Genomic DNA, 22,483 nt, shown 5'->3' with positions numbered 1-22,483 from the left:
GAAACTGGGTTCGATAAACTCCAACTCAAAGGGGTCAGTTTCAGGGCAGGTTCCATTCATTGCACTGGAAGCTCTGTGGAACCTGTGATTAGTGGGTTTGCTCGTGGCAGCAAGGTAAATCTGCCGTCGCAGAGAATTTGCACTATAGACCAGCTGACCTCATGCGTTTCAACAAGGAAGTGCTTTGACTCAGTTTGTCTTTTAACCACCTCTCTGAACTGGAGCTAACCTTCGCTATGTTTTAGCATTTGACACATTACTTTGATGAATGGGATGCACACAATATGACACACATGAATGGAAATCACTGCCTTTAAACTAAAAGTGATTTGTTTCCTTTCTGGAAAAATGATAAAAAGCAGAATGATGCTGTGACAGCAGTGTTTTGACTCTGTGATGGGATAAAAGCACAGGGTGATGCATGTCTGCTTGTAGGGAGGATTTTTTAGACCGTCGGGCATTTGATGTCTAGCATCTCAGCTCAAACGACAAACAGGGAGTTTGATGCTTCTGTGTCGTGATCTGCCTTCATCATGACTCGGCTGATGGTACTCTACCTCAGTAGTCCAGCGTTCTTGCCTTCAGGGTCCCCACATGTTTGTTGGCACTGCAAGGATTTCCAACAGCTTTGATTACATTTCACATTGGCAAGAAAAATAACGATGATACAAAATAGTATGAATGTAGGGACACCTGGAAAGTCATAAAACCTTTTTTTTTTACTAAACCTAACATATTCTTTCTTATGACCAGCATATGTTGAAAACCCTAAAGCTTTCTTTACCTTGTGTGATTTGCATTTTTTGTGCCACTTAAGCCCATTCAAAAAATCAAATGCTCTGTGCTTCTCGACGCATTAATTCAGTGTTAATCAGCAAGAAAAAACAACCTTGCTTCTTCTGGGACCAAACTCTTTCATGGTTACTCAGTCGAATGCAGCATCTGCAGACTGACTCCTTTTTGTCATTCTGTCTCTCGGCACTGCAGACCTCAGCAGAACAGACAGGGCAAGGACTTTGTCAAAGACAAATATAGAAAAGGAGAAAAGAGGGAAGTCGAGAGCAAAAGGAGGAGAGAGGTAGGGATGAAACAGACGAGACAGAGTGTGAGACAGACAGAATGTGTGTAGAATTCCTTTGAGATCATTCCTCCCTGCATCTCAGCGATGCTTTGAAAGCTCTGCACAAGGGGAACATCTCAAAGTGATGGGGTGTTGAATGGATTATCCATGCTTTCTTTTCACTACCTATCTGTCTCGTCCCTGCCCTCTTATCTTATTCTCTTGTTGCCTTTTATTTCTGCACTCAGCTTTCTACCTCAGGCTAATGGAGAGTTCATAAATGACCGTGATATGGTTGGATCAATAAAAATAAGACTGAATGGATGGTGACCTTGTACAATGCAGGCCTGTAGACTGGTTTTACAGGAAGGTAGACGTGACAAAGGTGCTGAGAGATCACAAAACAAATGCAAAAGGTTTGCAACCAGTACATAGACTGTATAGAGATAGACAAAAAGCAGAGAGAGAGAGATGAGGAACAACATGCAACAAACATCCCTGGCCGGTTAATTAACCCTGAAGCCTCCAGGGCACACCAGGAAACAAAACATTTTAAACTGAATCATGTGCGCTCTTCGATCGCGACTTGCTCATTGATTGACCGCTTAAAGTGCTCACTAAGTCAATAAGCTTCTGTTACAGTCAAAAAGTCAAAGATAACTGAACATGGAGTCTGTTTAGTCACTGCACCTGCTGGAACACTGCTTCACAAACCCAAGCTCAACAGCAACAACATTTTGAAAGATTTGTTACTTCTTTGCGATTTGGTACCCACAGTTTCTGAATGTAATTCAACTACAACAACACAAAGCATAGCAGCTAATATTACTTGTACTAGTCTGACAGCAAGAAGCCGAGCTCGGCGTCTGTCCTTCAGCCTTTTATTTCAACGACTAAAAGTACTCTTGTACAGTGGCTTCTTGCCCGGTCACTCTTCTTAGTTTCCTCTGTAATATCCTCTCACCAACAGATCCTTTTGGGTCTTTTTGCCTCTGTCTTTATGCCCACAGTGGCTGCTGAACCTAGTTATGTCGCCTGTTGCTCTGGTTCTGGCATGACACCGGCTCCACTCCCCATCACCAATCCCCTCTGGTCTGTCCTTCTTTGCTAGTTGTGTTAATACCAATACAACCTTTTCTCCATGAAATATGATCCAATTTCACCAAAATCAGTAAAATAGTTGGTAGTGTGTGATACGTTTTACGTACTTCTCCCAACCCAGAGCCCAAAGTTACATAGTGTGAGAACAGACCTACAAATGACAGCGACACCATTCACCTGATTACAAGTCAGTATAGCATCAAACGCAGCTCCAGGATGGAATGCAGGTATAAGTCAGTAACATGATTGATTAGTTGCTAACTATACTATTGTTGCTGTTTCTGTGCATCCGCATGTGGTTTTGGAATCGTGAGCTCTAATGGTGATTTATGTTTTTGTCACAGTTTATAATAAAGTAAAAGTCCTTACAATCTGAACTCTCCTCTTAATATAAGACACGCTCAGTGGAACACGCTGTGGTGTTCTCCATTTATAATCATTTGTGTGTTCAAAGTGAAAGAGACAACCATTTTAGTCACAGTTCTGACTGGAGGCTTGGGCACCCGGTGATATTTTTGTTCCTCGGTCAAACGTGTCATAATCCCTGTGAGAGTAAAAAAGCCCACAGATAAAGTCTGTCTGACCTTCTGCCTGTCTCTCTGTCTGTGCCCCTCAGTCATCTTTCTGGCTCCAGACTCGGGGACCTTCTCCACATTTGCAGCCCCTTCATCAAACGAGCCTGCCTCATCTCTGCCTATGTGAGTATTTTCTCTTTTTACATTTCAAAGTATCACATTGTTTAGAGCCATTCTCTGAATTAGAGGCTAGATTGGTAGATGTATGGGGACCCTTGGTTCCTTTTCAGGATGCTTTGAACTACAAGGAGAATCTATCACATTGAATATATTGTTGTAATCATGTTCATAAGTTGTGTTTCAGCTGAAAAAGAAGGCTGTTGTCCTGCCTGAACAGCTGCAGGACAGAAAGCCTTGAAGACAAACCTCTCCAATGTGCAAAAACAAGACAAGACAACAATACAAATCACACGCGAAATTGACAAACCTAGAGCTAGACATGAACCTTGAATGTTAGCTTTTTAAATTATTACTTCAAATGAGTCACACATATCCTTCAGTCTGATAGCAGTCTTTCAAGATTCATTTATCTAAAAAAAAAAAAAAATCAAACTTGGTTTCTTGTACCGTAACTTTAATTGTGCGGTCAACCTTCATGTCTGTCCTTGACTCATCATGCTGTGCCAATAAACACGTCAGCAGTTGAACCTTGTGTATCACAGCATCATCATGGTTCTCTGTAGCACACAGTTGGTTGGACTTCCTTGCAGTCAAGAAGAAATAACCACCTCATCATTTCTTGATAAAACTCAGAACTCACCCACCTCTGTTCTCATTTAGTATACAGTACGCTACCTACCTAGTAATTATCTAACATTAAACATATGTCATGTATGCACTAATGTTGGCAGAACTGGATCCACCCTATGGAGTGAACAACTCTTACATCCCCCTCAGAGATTTTAAAGCTTTTTTATGTGTTTTCTATGAGTCTGTTTTTACTAATCTATGTTTTGTTGTATTGTTTCTGTTTGCTAATCGTGTTCTTGTGAATGCTTCTTGTTCTCAGGTCTCTCCTGGAAAACAGATCTTAATCTCATTGAGGTTAAATAACTGGTCTATCGGATGTTTATTTAGCTGACGAACAGAATCCGAATCTGGTTTATTGCTGCAGGGAGCTGTTGGTGGATTCTTTATTGAACTGACGAGTTTCCCTGCCTCTCTCCAGGTGGTGATCATCATGTCAGTCAGGCTGTGGCTGATGGGAGGATCTATGCCTCTCTTCTCTGAACAGGACAACCCTGCCTCCTTCTCACCTCACCTGCTTACCAGGTCAGTGACATACACACACCACTGTGCTGCCTCACACAGCTGCTGGCATGGATGTAGACCGTAACATTGCAACTTTACTTCTGCCTCAGACTCTGGACAAGCCAGACACTGGTGATGTTGAGAGAAAAATTAGTTAACGTTGAGTTTGAGTTTGTAATATGTCAGTTGGATTTCGTAATGAGATGATATTAAATTTGTATTAAGGATCGTGGGTGTTTGCAGACAGAGGCGAGCGATGATGATCCTCTCATCGTTGAAACGACATTCTATCATTAGCACTGCAGCAGTGAAAATAACTCTCCTCTCCCGCGGCCACCTGGGAAATTTATAGCGGATTCTCATGTCCCTCGTTCTGTCCGTCCCGCTCGCCTTCATTTTCTCCTCTTATTATTTCTACTCCCTGATGTCTGGCTGAGCCTCCAGAATTCCCTTATCACCACTCTGTCTGTCAGTGTGTTCTCACTCCATCCATCCGGCTCTTGTCTTGGCCATTCGATACTGACAGTGTGCAGGTAGACGTATAGAATAGCTTTTTAAAGGTAATTATGACTTATGGTCTCAGCTTTCCCCAGGGCTTGTTCTGGGGTTCTGCTATTCAACCTGTATTTGCCTCGTCTAGGCTAAAGCAGGCAAGACTATAGGATTGCTTATCATAGCTATGCAGATGATACCCTGATTTACTTACGTCACCTCTGGCCTGTACTTAAAAGTCTACTGATGGAATTAAATAAAGACAAGACAGAAACAACTATTTGGCAACAAGGAGAAAAGACTGAAAGTCATTGCTTTGCATTTGATTTCAGAGCTACTGTATAGAAAGATGAAGACCCAAGTTAGAAATCTTGAAATTTACCAGCCACACCAAGGCAAAAACTATATCAGCTTTTATCAAACTAAATAGCAAGAAGTGATGTCTGGACTGTTACTCTGATACTGTCTAAATTTGTCTCATTCACCCATTTAAACACATTCATACGGTGTTGGCATTAGCTGCCATGCAAGGTGCCAACTGATCAGTTTTAGGGGCTAACCATTCATACACATTTACACACCGATGGCACAGCGTTCGGGAGCAATTTGGGGCTCAGTATCTTGCCCAAGGACACTTCGACATGCAGACTGGAGGGGCCAGAGATCGAACCGCCAATCATCTGATTAGTGGAACAACCTCGTTTAAAATATGCCAATTCAAGCAGATTTTGCATTTTGTCTATGATAATTATTTCCTTTAGATTATTTATATGATTCACACTCAACAAAAATATAATATATATATAAATATATATTGAGACTTCTGTAAGACAAGTTTTTATTGATTTGTCTTCAGCTTTTAATTGTATTCAGCCTCACATTTTACCAGACAGGTGAGAGAGAATCCAAAACATTGATCCTGTCCTGATATGTTGGCTGAGGGACTTCCTACCGCAAAGGTCACAATCTGTGAAGGTTAATGGAGTTTAATCACATGTTCTTTACTCTTTTACTCTTTAATCTTTTTAGATCGTCCAGGAGTGTGTGCTCTTGCCTCTTTTTATTTGTTTCATACACTAATGCTTGCCAAAGCCAACACGTTACGTTCACAGATTCTGTCTCTTCTCAGCAGTGATGACCCTGATCATGGCACTGTAGTGACAGCATTGGCAGACTAGTGCATGTCATCCTTTTTGGACGTCAATGTGTCCAAAGCTAAAGAGATTACTTTAATTTATGCAGTATCCTGACATCATCTCTCATGTTGTGATCAGTGATCAAGCTGTTGAGTTTGTGCAGCGGTACAATTATCTTGGTAGTGTAATGGATGATAAGCTGCTCTTCAAGTTTCATGTGGATTCTATGTGTAAGAAAGGTCATCAGCGTGTGTTTATATCGAAAGTTTCAAAGTCTTAATGCTGTCGCTCCTCAAATTCTCTTTTGTTAGCTGGTACAGGTCACTCACTCTCAAAAACAGGAACCGATTTCAGTATCTTATCTTCGTAAGATGTGGAGCAAAATTACAGACATGACCCTAAGTGACCTTCTATACCTGTACTGTAAGGTATTTTAAGGAGGCTCAGTCTGTCCTGGCTGACACTAACCACCCTCTGTCTGTCTAAGGAGTTCAAGTTGCTTCTGTCTGGCTGCAGATACAGTCTGCAAAGATTCAGGACCAATAAACTTAAAAACACATTTATTCCTGCTGCCACTGGCCTTTTAAAAACTTTATGGAATCCTTGTATTTATTGTTAGATTTTTTATTTAATGTTGTCTCATGGTTATGTGGTTGTGTAATTACTGCTGGCTGTACAAGCCCTACAGGGATACTAATAAAGAGATTCTTTATCCATCCATCATCTGTAACCACTTATCCTCATCAGGGTCACGGTGGGGTTGGAGCCTATCCCAGCTGACTTTGGGCGAGAGGCGGGGTAACGCCAGGACAAATCGCCAACTTATTGCAGGACACATAGAGACAAAACAAACATTCACACTCACATTCACACTTACGGAAATTTAGAGTCACCAGTTAACCTGTTATGTGCATGTTTTTGGACTTTGCAAGGAAGCTGGAGTACCCGGAGAGAACAAGGAAACTTGCTGTGAAGTGGCAGTGCTAACCACTGCACCACCCTGCCGCCCTAAAGAGATTCTTGATGGCCTTAATGTTGTTTCTGATCATTTGGGCGTAGCTGCTGTCACAACTCCAGACCATGTGTGACTACACCAGCCCAGAACCTCCACATCTGCAAGATCATTAGAACTAGCCACCTGGGCAACAGTTAGTTTGCACAACCAAATAATTTCAGAAACCGCCTCAGAGGAGTTCATCTTCGTGCTCACCGTCATCATCAGAGCTTTGACCAAACTGAAGTTCATAAACAAATTGAGTGGGCAGATAGTCACCTTCAATGGTGTCTGGAATTTCAGAGAAATGTTCTCTTCTTCTTTTGTGGTGGCACTGGGTTTATGGTTCTTAATAAAGGCAGGCATAAGCTACAGACAATAAATGAAGGACGTTTTCTTTAGTATGTTAAACTGAATGTGTTCTTGTATAATATTTTTTTCCATCTTTGCCCTCGATAGACACATCTTGTTATATACAGGACTATACAGGACTATCAGACAGTGTTATCCATTCTGACAGCAGTCTGACTCATGATCATGCAGATTGCAGCCTCATGAGTGATGAATGTGTTTGTGTCTTCCTACAGTTCTGTTGCTCATCATGCTTCGTAATGTCTATATGACAGTACCTGATGAAGATCTCTGTTAGATGGAAAGGTTGTTTTGTTGAAAGAAATTTGCTCAGAGTTATAAGTGTGGAGATGTTTTGACTGACTTTTGTCTTCAGTTTATTTTTTGATTCAGCGCCTGTAGAAGTTTTTTAGATGCGCACACTGTACTCTGTGTGTGAGGAGGTGTAGAACAGCTGACAGCGCTGCTTCACACCTGAAGCCCAGATTGTCTTCTCATCAGACTCAGGAAAGCAGAGTGCCCATACACCACCTGACAAATGACTCGTTTTCTCTTTCTGCTCCCTCACTATTTTTCCTTTTTGCCTCGTTTCTCCTGTCTGTGAGCCTTTGTCGATGTATGTGTGTGTGTGTGTGTGATAATTTGTGGTTAGAGGGCTTTGCAAAGTGTGGAAGAGGGAATTGAATTTATGGCGCAGACCCATCAGATGACGGCAGGTGGAGAACATTCTGCTGCATGCTAAACGGCCTGTCAGCACCACCTTGGAGGACTGCCTTATCTGTGTGTGTGTGTGTGTGTGTGAGAGTGTGTGAGAGAGAGAGAGAGAGAGAAAGAGAGAGAGAGAGCTTAAGACAACCTCTGCAAGTCCTCTGCAAGTCTTTGTATGCCTATTGACCCGAGCCTGTGTTTATTCCAGAGTCTGTCTCCCATGTCTCTCTCTCGCCGTCAATCTCTTTAATAGCCAATCTGGACAGAAGTCAGGGTAACAAAAAGAGACAGCAGAGGGATCAGGAAGCGGGAGGAGCAGTGCTTGCTCCTTTTCGTCTTTCTGACATGTTTTCATTGCCGTTTTAGGAGGAGATTTGGCCCGTGTACCCCCTTCCACTCGGCCCATCATCGGATGGCTTCACGGCCACGTTGAGATTCTGACTCTTCCTTTAGATCGTCCAGGAGGAAATCAATACCTAACCTGTGGCTCGTCTTCAGCCTGACTATTCAGAATTCAGTCCAGCACAGCACAGCCTCTGTCAAAATCGATGAGGACTTAAGCTTGGCCTCTTTTGTGCTGTAATCTCGTTTTTGCTGGAGTCAGAGAGAATCGATTTAGAGTGGTGCTCTGATTTGCTTGATGTCAGTTATGGGAAAGGAATAATAATGGCAGATGAGAGAATGGTCTATTAATTAAATCAAGATGGCCTGCCTGATATTAGTTCTCATTAGTTAAGTTATACTGACCACCCTATCTAGATAGTTTTGATACGTTTTGTCTGTAAATGATGGTTTGTGCCACGTCATCCAGCTCAGTGAAGGGAAATCTTGATGCTACAGTGTACAGTGATATTTAAGAAAATAGTGTGCTTCTAGCTTTGTGGCACCAGTTTCTGTTTGTCCTTTTCCTGTATCAACATGTCAGAGGACAAAGCCAGCGTTATAAAGAAATGGACTTCTAAATTTAAGTTTACTTTGGGAGAACTTGACTGCCCTACACAGAGACCTAACCACAGCCCCATCCAACACCTCTAGGAATGCAGACTGTGAGCCGGGCCATATCGGCTAGCATCAGTGTTGGACCTCATTAATGCTCTTTTGGCTGAATGGGAGCTAATCCCTCCAGCTAGGTTCTGGTGGTAAGCCCAAAACCAGGAGAGTGGAGACTGTTACAGCTGATTAAAGGCCATGTTTTGGGAATTTTCATTGTTCACATGTTCTCCCTGTGTCTGAGTGGTTTCTCTTAGGGTAGAGTCCTCCCAGCATATGCCTCTTGTCTAGTAACCTGTCTGGAATACCCTGAGAGAAACCACTCAGACACAGGGAGAACATGTGAACTTAGGACCAGCTCCTGCTCCCTACAACCCTGCAAAGGACAAATGCTTCTAGACTATGGATGTTCAACCAATAACATTTGTCTTGAATATTTGATTTCCACCAATTTTGAGACGCATACTATACTTTTGAGTAAACAATGCCTGTAAGAAAATAGAATACAGCCCAGGAAGTCCAGTTGGAGTAACCTATCAACTTATCAGCCAATCAAACAATGCACAGCAGGATTTTACAACTCATCAAGATGTGGTGCTGGCAATTTTGTCTTTTATCTTGTGACGATCACAGATATGGTAAACAGCAGAAATAGTGCCATCATCACAAAAGTAATCCACTAGGAATATGCGCTTGTGAAAATATATATAATTGGCCAACACACTGCCTTGCTGGACAGTGTCAACTCACGTTGCAGCAAAAGTTTAATCAGGTTCAAATGTTTTGCCTGACGATCCTGCCTTGTTGTGGTCTTTGAGGTCGAACTTGTCCACCCGCAGTCAGTGGATAGCCAAAGAAAGATGTGGTAATGGGCAAATAAGGTGACCCAAAGTGTTACACTTAAAACATTTTAAACAAAAAGGATCACTTGAATCAAAAACATGATAGTGGAGTGAAATGGATGCATACCAGTGCAGGCTGGACTAAGTGCTTTAGTTACAGTTTATGGCAATGGAAACCATAAGAGTGGAGTAAGTCTTACCTTCTTAAAGTTAGTTACAGCCATGTGTTAAAGAGAAGGATAACTTAAAAGACACAATGTGTTCTCCCACCTGTACTGTAAAAATCATTTCTCCTGCAGTACATTACAATCAATCACCAGTCCACAATCCATTCCTCTTCACTAAAGACCAAAAGGAAAGCAGTCTGGGCAGTAATGACAGGTCCCTGAGCCACTGAGCTGACTGACTCCATCTAAATGAATGTGTGTATTATTGCACTGCAGTCTTTGTGAAAACCAATTATAGTTCCAATAAAAAATCAAGTCTGAATGAGGCTATGGGGGTTTGTTCTTGCAGTATTTAACCTCAAGACTGTTTAGTTTTAGTTTAGTTAGTTGCTTCTTCAAGGTATTACTGTAGTGTCACTTAGGGGCTAGGATTGACGTGATCATTGGAAGGTCACAAGTGTGTGAGTGTTTCTGTTGTTGGGTGTCCAGAAGTACCCGACACTGCTCATTCCTTTCCTTTTCTTTGATTGTCTGCTTTTTGTTGAACCAGACCAAGCGCCTCTCTCGCTGACTCTGCCATTGCTATTTTACCTGAAGCAGATAGCTGCTATGCTGAGGAGAGATCATGAAATGATCATGAAAGATGACCACAACAACGTGAACACAGCAAATGCAGAGGCACCACAATGCAGGGTTTTAGTATTCAGCACACTTGGCTTGGCTTATTTGACTTGGCTCTAAATGTCAGGTTAGAAAATTACTCCCAATCAATATTCATCCTTGGACAACCTCCTGTTCATTGTATCCTCAGGTAAACTGCCAAACACTTTAGCCCTGAGATAAACAGAATGAATAGAATGATTGATTGAAATTTTGTTTCTGAATCTAGGTTTGACAGCTGATATGTGATTAAAATATTTCTCTTTCTCTCTTCCATCTATCTTTTCTCTTTCTCCACATCCTCCATCTCTCTGTATCCACTTTCCCCAGGATTTTGACCTATTCCTACCTGCTTTCCTTCAATGCCTGGCTGCTGCTGGCCCCCATCGTGTTGTGTTACGACTGGCAGGTGGGAAGCATTCCCCTGGTGGAATCGCTGGGCGACGTGCGCAACGTGGCCACAGTGCTGCTGGCCGTGGTGATGGTCGCTCTTTGCCTGCACTGCATCTTCTCACTGCAGGTAAGAGCAAGACAAGTAGCTGGAAAGTGCCTAAGACTGCATTTGCATGAACTCTGTTGCCTCCTGATACTTGTCTGTCCTCATTACCTCATGCATCTGCAACGTTTGGAGAGTGGGAAGAGCTGGCGACATCCCAAAGGTAGCAAGGTTCAAAGAAAATGAAAAATTGGAAATGCGGTACATCTTTTCGCTCTAATTTCTACCTTCCACAAATCCAGTGTAAGATATTCCCACAGCTACTAGAGAAAATTGGGCCCCAAAGGATCACCCACAAAGGTTTCCTAACTCTAACTTTTTGTCTGGTGCAACCATCAGGCCAAAAATTTAACATAACACTGCTCCATTTAGTGGTTCTTAACAATAAAGTGCTATGCAACCAACTGACTTGCATGATGGCAGGTCCTTAGGTTCATTATTTCAAACCACTGTGCAGTGTTTTAGTGGCTTATAAACCTTTAAAGTCATAGCTGTATAAAGACCTGGTCACACCACAAATGTCTGGTCTTTAAAGCTTGGTGATGTGGGGACTACTTGTTGGAAAAGTTAGTACACTACTGTAATTGGTAAGCTGGCCAGTAACATGAGAGAACGCCAGGGTAACAGGATTCAGTCAAATCAGTTCTACAGTATGTGTTTCTTTTCTGTTCTGTGCTGTGCTGTGCTGTTTACTCCCTTGTGACATTTTGTTCCCAGGTTTGTACATTAAGGCATTGCAGCGATTAACCACAGGGCTTTGTGTCTGTGGGATGTGTGGGGGCATGTGTATTTGTGCTGAACGTGACACAAACCAAAGGAAGCTTTTAGTATCACTATTTTGCAGCACTGACTCTGAGCCAGACACAGACGTCGAAGCTTGGTACATGAAATAAACCAAGCGAGAACACAACAGAGAGTATCATATCTGATCTCTGGATTAGACACAACAGCATGAAGTCAGGTTTCAATTCACCAAACATTGATTCTGTTTCAGCTTCCCTGCAGGTCACTGTGTTTTGTTTTGTTTTATTTGCTTTTCTTTTTGGGCATCCCCTTCAGCCCCCACCACTGCAGCCTAAATAAGTTACCACGTTCAAATAAATGGGAGGACTGGACTGGTGCTTTTCATCGCAGCACCTGATGTGGTCTGAATCTGCTTAAAGTGGGAAGGGGGTGAATAATGTTATTAAAGAAAATACATTGATAACATATAAAAAATAAAAAAAAAAAGAAAATAATATAATATGGTACTAACCAGAACTTGTTGATCAGAAATTGATATGATAGAAAAGCTGTTTTTGATTGATTCACAAGTCGATGCAAACCGCATCAGGGTTCACTTGCAAGCAGAATTAGACCTATATTGACGTTTATATTGAATTCTTTATTGACAATGTTTGTTTTAATAGAGTGCTCGCTCAACCCAACATGGCCGTTCAACATGTCAGTTCAGATACCTTTGTTAGTGCTTGCCATAATACCCAGTGATCGTTTATGACAGGGGCTGTCTTTGAATTGATTGTAAGAGTATTAGCAGCTCATCATTTCCCTGTTCACCACAGGCCATTGTGAGTGTTCCGCTAAAGAGCACAATGTGTACTTAAGGAGCTATTAATCAGCTGCATGCAATGCTTTTTCAGATCCCAACGGGACTCTTAATTAGTGCTTCATTAAAGGCAAGTGTGCTGAAAAGGTCAAGCCAGTCAAGCGTCTCTATATTAAAAACACTTAGACATAACATCAGTTAGACAAATATTCTGTGTTACAGTTGTAGAGTTGTTGCCAATAGAAAGTTCTTATATTGTACATTGGGTTACTTATATAAATTCACTCAAACTGTTTTTATGGATTACTTTCTCTGTGTAGTTTCGTTAAGTCAAAATCAGTCTGGTCTAACTTTCATGAAAAAATCTGCACTGGAATTCTGTTTAAAATGTTGATGTGTTGAATACTTATTTCCCCCACTGGCTGGATACACTGTGTATTTTACAAAGGTGTGCTGTCTGTGGGAAAGAGGTTTGCACTCTCAGTCTGCACCAGCTTGTTGTAATACCCCCTGCTCTCCCTCAGCGCTTTAAAGTCTTATGTCTTTTCCCCTCAAAGCCTCTCTGCTTATCTCCGTCTTACATTTCAGATGATATTTGGTTTAAGGAATCTTTACCGAGCTGTGCTGAAGTTTCAGGGAGAAAATATTCCTCAAACAGAATGTTTCTCTGCAAAATATCATTTAGTCACACGGAATGCTGCCAGGTGTAGCTGCTACTTTCTTCTCAGGCAGTTCTGAGATCTGTATTCATATATGGCAACTTCTTAGCACAGTGAATAAGTCACAACACTCGCGAGCCTCACTCTCTGAGAACTCAAAATATTCAAAATAAGTTTCTTTTCATCCATCAGGTTCAGTGGAACATGAGAGAGAGCTCTCCGTGCTTGTTAATGCACAAGTAGAATTAGATTTGCCCGGAGCATTTTGTACATGGAGATGGTTCCTTGAATTCAACTGATCTTAGAATGTTAGACTTCTTTCTGCACTGCCTGAAGAGCAGACAGCTCTGACACACAACATAGTTTAAAGCCTGAATGAACTCTAATATGTTCATACTGACATAAAGGGCAACTTTTTACATCATATTAGCTTGAACTTGTTCCCTTCACTTAACAAAAAATGGTTTCAAAATACAGAACTTTGAACAAATCCAAGCTCCCCCTGCTTTAAATCTTTGTGCTAAACTAGGCTGATTACTTCATAGCTTTAGCGACATACCGAACACACAGAAATTAGATTTTTTTCGATCTTCTTATTGACTGTAATTGTTGCAAGAAAGGAAGAAAGGGTTTCTGTCCTTTCAATTTAGTTTTTTAATGTGTCAAAAATCTGTGGCTCCAGGATGCAAATGCTACATATTTTCTCACTTTTTACATTTTATTTTGAGCTAATTTAGCTTAAATTAACGTAATTTTGCAAAATGAATGTGGGGTCTGGACTTCATAAAGTGTACAAATATAACACAACTGCAGATGAAAGATGTGTCAGACTGCAGGAGTGTCAAAGTTCTGATGTTACATTAAAGTTACAAGAAACTTATAATGAACTTCTGCACAGCATTTTCACATTTTTCTGCCCTTGCATAGACATGCTCTTAAACCCTAAACCAAATTTTCATACTTCCCGCCACTTGCAAACTTTGGAATTCTTTATGTACACCCTCATGAAGTGCAAATCACCAAGTTAGCTGACAGTCTCATGCACGGTTTCTACCTCAGTTCAGACTTCACATTGCTTTTCTCTTGGCATGGTTAACTATCAATACGTTTCACACAGTGTGAAGCCAAAAAAAATCCATATTTACACATTTTAGCTTAACAATGTTGTGACTAGCAGGGCTAGTTACCCTGGCTGGTGAGCTAATGGCTAACACACTAGCCAGCTGAAACCATGCAAGCACCAGTCAGTCACAATAATCCTCTAGGGTTAGTTGACAAGCTAGATAACGCTATCTCAGTGGCTAAAATAAATATGTTCGCACGATAAGTTTACAGACATAACTGTCAAATCATTTCTACCTCATCCACATCATTAGTACTGCATACATATTTAATTAATTGATAATAATAATGATCCAATACAGACACAGGCTGTTAGCAGTCACTAATGAGTGTACCATTTCCAAATCTCTTAGCAGTTCTTATGCAGTAAGTACAAGTATGCTGGACAATACTACGTCAGGGTCGAGCAGTGTAATTTGTAAGGACAGTTGAACTTGTGGAGGCAGTTTCATGTCAAACACACTTAGCTGTTTGAATCTGAGCTTTAACTGTGGCGCCAACTTTAGTCTCATTTGTAAGAGAGAGCTGCAATCAGATGTATCCGATGTATCTCATCTCATCTGTTAGTATCCAGAGCAAGCTCTGTTCAGACTTTAATGAAACCAGATGAAGGTGAAGTGAGTTTTCCATCCCTGTTCATCCATTTCTTCTGTGACAGACTGGAGTTTGGAGTTTGACTCTCAGAACTATGTATGCTACTTGCAAAGTGTTTCGGCGAGGTTTGGGTTTGGGTTGTGCGCAGCCTGGAGCAACACTGAGAGCGAAGAAATTCTGTATTTCATGACTGCAGGATGGGAGAAGAGTGTGTGATGGTTTGTGTTTAAATGTTAATAGTACCTGTGAGTGCTGTCAGCACTGCTGATATTGTTAGTGTGTGTGAGAGACACAAGGAGACGGAGAAAGACAAGTGTATGAATGGTGTGTGTGTGTATGTGTGTGTGTGTATACAGTTTTTACAGTCACCATACTTCGTCTTCTCTTGTTGGTGATGTGTCTCACAAATGAAAAGTCACTCTCACACCCTTCCTCCTGGAAGCTGCATTCAGCTGTCAGTATGAATATGTTTTCTGGACCAATGTGTGTAGTCCAGTTCTGTATAAAGTGCACGCTGCTGACCCTGCTGTGACCTCAGGAAGTAATTTGCGTTCCAGCGTGCCCGTTCCTGCCCTCTCCCTCGACCCCGCGATGTGGCTGACTGGCGTTAACGACCTCAGGGCGAGTCCAGAGCCTCAGGGGATTCTAACTCACCTTCCTTCCTGCATTAATGGAGGGGGAGGGGTGAAGTTGCACTTTAAATCAGGCTCCATTTTTGTCCACAACATTCTGGAAATCACATATAGAATATGTTGTTGCAGGAAGGAAGTCCTTGACCTGCTGGATCTTGCACACACATATGCAAAAACAGAGTTATGTTTGGAAACCGACAAAGGAGAGGTTGAATTTTGCAGTATTTTCCACATAGTCAAGGATTTTATGGCTACAGCATGCTGTGTCTGTGTTACTGTGTGGTCACTATGTGTCCATTTTGTGCCTGTTTATGTCTGTGTCCACCTCTGTGCAGCCATTGGAGCTGTGTTTGGGCCTATGTGTGGATGTTTCAGTGCCAGTGGTCAGTTTTTGTAAGTGCGTGTGTGTGTGTGTGCGCAATGCCAGGCCATCTGTGGTTCTGGCTAGCCTCTCCAGTATGGGTGGCAGGTTCTCATTCAGTTTCTTTTCCTGGATAGTCCAGCTGGGTCCACTCACAGAGGTCTGGAGATACCTTTTTAGAAAATTTGAATGAGCTCTGCAGAAGTCCTCAGACAGACTTTCTGTTGGCTGTGAGGTTGAAAACACTCCCCTATGGAAATAACACCTCTGACTGGATTTCTGAAACAAATTGTCCCTGTAGCATCATTTCAAAGTTTGAAATAAAATACATGAATGGTGAATGGTTCAAAGCACTTTTATACTACATATCTCATTCGCCCATTCACACACATTCATACACTGATGGCATTGGCTGCCATGCAAGGTGCCAACTGCTCATCAGTTTTAGGAGCTAATCATTTCAGGAGCAATTTGGGGTTCAGTATCTTGCCCAAGGACACTTTAACATGCAGACTGGAGGAGCCGCTTATCGAACCACTGATCATCTGATTAGCTGCCCACTCTACCTCCTGAGCCTTAGCCATCCCTACTACCACTGAATGCTGCCAAAGAAAGGAATTTTTGTATACCACACGCAGCGTAAATCTAATTTAAAAAGTAATTCAGTCTATGAAGACGTGGTCTGCAGAGCACAGAAGGCCAATAAACTGTAATACTCTCTCCAAAGTTTTAGATTGTCACTCTTCCTGGACTAAAACTAAACAAACAACCCCCTCAGAGATGTTCTTGCTCCATACAAATCGCCACAAAAGATACACTGGTTGTGTCATCCAGATAGCTTGACAAAAAAAAACCCTGCATTTCACTGCTATGGTTCCATGAGCTGTTAAAATGAGGACTTTGTAGACAGTAGTTTCTGAAATGGGACACATGTCTCGTGGGGCTGAAGCACAGCCTCCTCACCCTGTGAGCACTGCTCATTACCGTGGATACAGATTCTTATCCAATATGAAAACAGGGTTGCATATCTCGCTCCAGGAGAAAAATCACAGATTTCTTGCTGTCTAAATGCAAACATATTCAGACTGCAAGTTTAGAAACTAACAGCACATCACACCTGATGTTAAAATTGTACTGCAAGCAGCTATGAACCAACTTTCTTTCACTCACACAAACTCATGTCTCCCTGCTGTTTATGGCTATGGTTATGTATTAGAAGAGACAGTTTGTGGCACTTTTCAAGAAGCATTTTACTCAACTCGGCTGTCTGATGAGCTGCAGTTATCTCTTAAACAGTTGCATTTCAGAATTAATGATAAATCTCCTTTTCACCTCATTGATTTTTCTCGCTGTGATTGTCAGTCCACTAAATATAGAATGTTACGCAATGTACGTTTGAAATGATTGCGGTGAGATTGCAAAATGGTTAAACGGACCACCAGTTACTGGATGACACAGTGAGGCACAGAGGAAAGCTGAGATGATGAAAGAGAATAAAGATATAATAAAGAAAGAAAAATAAAGGAAATCTACCAGAGAGGAGCAGAAGATCAAAAGATTAGAGAATATACCCGAGAGAAGAAACAGAAAGATTTAACGACCCCGCGAGGAAGAAAACAGAAAGTGAGGTAAGAAGAGAGCGAAGTCTGTTGCCAGGCAGTTAGGATGGTAGCCAGTGATTAGAAGGAACAACCCTCCAACTCCACTAGAAACCACTATGATTTCTTTCTTTGTCTTGGAAGTGATGAGTTAGTCACAGATTTGTCTGAGTAGACAGTTGCTAGGGTTACAGGCAGCATCAATTTGTAGAAATCAAAATTAGTTGAAGGTGAGTGTTAACTCTAGGTAACCTATTAATAAGACCTCTGGAATGCTACTGGAAAATGATTTTCCACCTTCGGGTGAGGATTTATTCATTGTCCCAAGTGAAGGAGTTCAGTAACCTTGGAGGTTTTGCTCATGAGTTAGGGTAAGATGGAAGGCTAACACTGACAAATTGATTGGTGCAGCATTCTTAAAAATGCAGTCTCTGTGCCAGACTTTAATAATGAGGAGCAGGCAGAGCTTAAAGCTCATTTCAGTTTTCACCTATGGTCATGATACCTCATGATGAGGTACTGACCGAATGAATAAAAACATCGATCTTCTCTGAAATTTTCATTGAATTTTCCTTTGCAGAGTAATTGGGTTCCCCCTAGAGACTAAGGAAGCTAAGGAGCTCAGACCTTGGAGTAGAAGTTCTGCTTCTTTAAGTAGAGAGGACCCAGGAACACCTCAAGATCCTTTTAAAAAGAGATAGAGGAATAGAGAAGTACATGCTTCCTTGTTTAACCTGCCTGTAGATCAACCTTGAAAAATATATATATGTAGAGAACCTAATCAAACAAACTAATAGATGCATGTAGTCGGTGAAACAGCAGTTGAAAAGAGAACTGATGAACAGAGGATAAGATCACAAACCACAGAGACGAGCAAGGCGATTAAAAGAGGAACCATTAGAAAAAATTAAATAAATGAATACCAACATAAACTAATAGATGTTTTTCTCTTTCTGTGTAAAAGTTCTGTAGGAAATCAATAATATTGACTTTCTAACAAACTCTGAGTGTTGTACCTTTTTCCACTATTTCATTGACGTTCTTTCAAAACAGTATTTGAGGACAAGAAAAGATTCATAAAAGTGACTGAATGAGAAAATACCTTTTTGATTTAGATGCCGAGTATTTATCAGGAAAATATATGACACTCCTAGTACTACCAGGTATTAACGTGATCTGGACATGTTATTACGTTACACTGTGGCAGAGAAGTTGAGCCAGATTCGTTTGGAGAAACACAACCTGACGATATGCTGCCGCGGTGGTGTCCAATCTGACCATCAAACTCCTCCACAGTCAGCATGACATGTCACTGAAATGGGGCACTATCCAGCGGGAGTTCATAGATTAGGAGAGAGCAGTGGTTAAGCGACGATATCCAGAAAGCCAGTGAACTGGAGAAATTTTCATAGCAGATCTTTTTCACATAGCATCATTGCTTTAGCAATACTACTTCAGCAATATGGGTTAGTCTCAGCTTGATATCAGTTTAAGACAGCCAGAAGGGGTGGAGCTAGCTGACCATATAGCCAGCCTGTACAGATATATATTTTCTATCATGCATGACTAATGTACAAACATGGATACACCCTACTCTTTCTTAATTGATTGTATTTTTTTTTACTATGGTTTTGTTGTGGCACTCTGTAGCCTCCATATGTGTCTGAATAGATAATAAATGCACAAAGGGAATTTGCCAGTTTTAGTGTTGTGAAGTGAGTTTATTTTTGCTTGTCTGTCGATAATATCTGTACACGATTACCCCATCTACAATCATAATTAGAGCGCTGCAGTTTGTTTGTGTGGATAATACTCGAGCTGTTCACAGTCGTTGCCGTTGTATAACTGACTCTCAGCCTTCTGTGTGTTACTGTCTGTGATAATACTAGAGGTCCATCACCGGCCTATGAAGCCAGCAGTAGCTCTGTGTTTATGTTTGCAGATGTTCATAATGTTTATGGTAGCATCAGTGTCGGAACACATCAGCTGCTAGCAGCGTGTTTGTGTTCTTCTCTATAATATCGAGGCTATTACCAGTCGAGGATCGCATCAGTGGCTCAAAGTGTTTTTCATTGTGTGTGTGGTGTGCGTGTGTGTATGTGTGTAATCTCACTATAGGTCCCTCCAGTCAGAGACGGTCTCAATAGCTGTCGATGAGCCTGACGACAGCAGAACAAGCCTCTGATTGGAGCGACACTAATCAGCACTTCACACTTTTCTTTACTCTCATTACTGCTAATGAGCCAATCCACTGAACCCAGTGAGGGGCCGCTGACTCAGCCAATTAGAGGCCTGTTTGTTCAAATAAACACAGCCACGGTGGGATAACACGGAAGGAGTGAAGGCAGTGGCTGTAGGCTTTATGAAATAGGACTTGCTTCAGATACGGGCTCTGTTGAAAAAGAATTAACTGTAATTTGATAATTTGATCGCCTTAATTGCTTCTCTGTAGCACAGATAATTGTTAATATTTAAGACAGATTGGTCACGGCTGTTGAACGTGCATGTGTCAGCGTGTATGAGTCTGTGTGTTGGCACAGTCTGAATGGTACATATTCAAAATACAGCCACGCTGAAGGAAGCGGTAGCCCTCGCAGCTTTTTGACTTGATTTATTGAAAAACGTAATGTGAGCTTTGTTTGCTGTGAATCTACTCACATGTCTGTGTTTGTCTGTGCAGAGGCAGCAGAGCAGGGAGGTGTTGGTGGGAATGCTGTTCCTGGTGTTTCCCTTCATTCCTGCCAGTAACCTTTTCTTCAGGGTGGGATTTGTCGTGGCCGAGAGGGTTCTCTACATGCCAAGGTGAGTCAGTGTGTGTGGGTGAGTGAATGTGTACATGGAACTGTTTTTATTGTGTATGATTTAAAAGAGGAAGTCATTAATATCTTGAAAAAATATGCTTGGTCTTGGTTTATTAATCAAATTTCTTTTGTTCTTTCATATAATTTCTACATCTTTCTGTGGCTGTGATCACACAGTGTGCAACAATATGACTTAAGTCACTATATTTGCAGATTTATTTCTCTTGACACAAGAAAAGATAATGTGTTCAGTAAAGGATGGATAATTTGCTTTCAAGCTTTGGGTTCCTGGGGCGCTTTTTGCAACTTGAGTCTTGTGTTTGTAGTTTTTGGCCACCCCATCACACAAGCTGACATGGATTACTATCAATATTTTAGTGGACACATTAAAGCCAGGACACACAGCTTGATTTGGATGTGAGGACTGAGTCTGTTCCAGTCTGCGTCAGCTGACAGTCAAAAGACAAAATCAAAAGAATTCAAACCGGGATGAAGATTATTTTGGACACAAGAGCTTTGTTAGAACATTTATAAGAACAATAGATCGCGCTCACAGTTAAATACTTAAATTAATAGATTGTCAAAAACAAAAACAAAAAAAATGTTAAAAAAAAAAAACAGCAGACACATGATCAGATCAGGCTGGAAACAACCTGCACGTTTGCCAAACTTTGTCAAGTTATTATCCACCCTGTCTGTTTTAAACATCCATTGTAGTTGTGTTCACACAGTTTTCCAGTGCAGTGAGTGCAGTTTCAATCATCTGGATGAACGTGTTTACAACCAGTTTGATCGCCTGACTGCTCGTGTTTCTCATCACATGTGACAGCCGTAGTGATTTATTCATATTTCCAGCTTTCATAAGTTGCTTCGCTGGCTACAGTGTTATTACTGGTGGATGTGAGGCACAAAACTCTGTCTCATACTCAATATAAACACAATCTAAACAGTGAAAAGTCACGAGTCTGTGTGAACGCAGCATGTCACTGGCTCAGCGGTACAAGATGTCTCGTCGCTAATGGTATTAACGTTTTTAGTCATTTGCGATATTAATCATTTGAAGGATGTAATGAGGTGAGAAGCATCACCTCATCTCAGCTCTGAAGAGCACTGCAGCTCTTCTTTGGTGTGTGTGTGTGTCCTTACAGTACATACTCTTACACAGCTCTATCACTCTCAAGTCAAGAGCCTCTCCACTTTTGTTGGAGAGTCTCTCCCCATCACTCCCTGTCCTCCTTTTCTCTGTCAGTTACCCTGTCCATCATTCACTCTCCATCTTCTCTCAAGAACTCAAACTCTCCATCTTATTAGACTTTTGTTTTCTTCCCCTTATCCCTCCATCTTTATCTCTTCCTCTGTGTCTGTTTCTGTTTCAAGTCTTCCACTACGAACTAAATTTCTCTAAATCTCTCAGACCTCTGTTTCTTTTCTCATTGTTCCTCAGAATCCATAGGCGGTTTATCCATTTGGTATTGGTGATGATGTGTGAAGCGTGTAAATGTTTTCCATGAATCATGAGATCCTCTGGGGTTGTGGCTGACCTTGATTAGTCTTAGAGGTTCCGATGGGGTCCACATATACACATTCATACAAGAACTCTCACAGTGAATCCTCCCTCTGAACAGGGGGGGCTTCAGCTGGAAGCAGATGCCTTCAGGGGGTAGAGCTGAGAGAAATCCGCTGAATTGATCTCACTCTGCGCTCACTTAACCTGCTGCATGGCTAATTGCTGTGTAACTGTCAGCGGACACTTGTGCTTCTTCCTGAGTTCAGCTCAAACACTGTCACCTCGTTTTACACTCAGCTCAGAGAGGATGGAGCACCACATGCCTCCAACATGGAAGCAGCTTTTCTCCAGATGGCTAGTGCGTAGGAGGCCTGAGTATGATGCATGATATGTATTTATATATGGAAATATTCACTATTGCACGGTTAAATGTAATGTACCACAATATATGAAAAAATAAAGCAGCGCAGATTTACATTTACATTTTTAATAGATCAAAACAAATCACATCACTCCGAGTTTTTCTTAAACAAGGAAGCTGCTATCATTTATACATTTTGCCAGTTAGCTCCGACAACAATGTCAAAGCCATTCTGGATCAGCCAACTAAAACCACTCTTTTTGTATTGTGTAACAAAGATGGATACACTACCCACTTAGCGGGCTAACAAGCTTGGCTGGATTGGGAGTTTGGATTATTTCTCAGACAGTGTTAACGGTGGCAGCAGCAGGCGGTTGATTCTAAAGATGTTCCTCAGAGAAAGACAAAAAAAACAGGAGCGAGATAACACTTGTCTGACTTACCACTCGTCACTTTAATGTTGAGTTAGTTTTCCATTC

General features: G+C 41.5%; 1 protein-coding gene across 2 annotated transcripts in view; it reads left to right on the top strand.

Annotated features, from left to right (window-relative positions):
* tmtc1 (transmembrane O-mannosyltransferase targeting cadherins 1) overlaps nucleotides 1-22,483 on the top strand; it is a 125,011-nt gene that overhangs the window by 70,258 nt on the left and 32,270 nt on the right. For both annotated transcript variants that reach the window (XM_027272057.1, XM_027272058.1), the window contains 4 exons: nucleotides 2,778-2,859; nucleotides 3,905-4,008; nucleotides 10,658-10,847; nucleotides 20,016-20,137. In XM_027272057.1, the coding sequence (XP_027127858.1) occupies nucleotides 2,778-2,859; nucleotides 3,905-4,008; nucleotides 10,658-10,847; nucleotides 20,016-20,137 (498 nt within the window). The remainder of the gene's footprint in view (nucleotides 1-2,777; nucleotides 2,860-3,904; nucleotides 4,009-10,657; nucleotides 10,848-20,015; nucleotides 20,138-22,483) is intronic.

Source organism: Larimichthys crocea, chromosome XX (assembly GCF_000972845.2).
Source record: "Larimichthys crocea isolate SSNF chromosome XX, L_crocea_2.0, whole genome shotgun sequence".
NCBI lineage: Eukaryota > Metazoa > Chordata > Actinopteri > Sciaenidae > Larimichthys > Larimichthys crocea.
The sequence above is the reverse complement of the archived record's forward strand: the minus strand, read 5'-3'. Positions and strand labels throughout refer to the sequence as shown.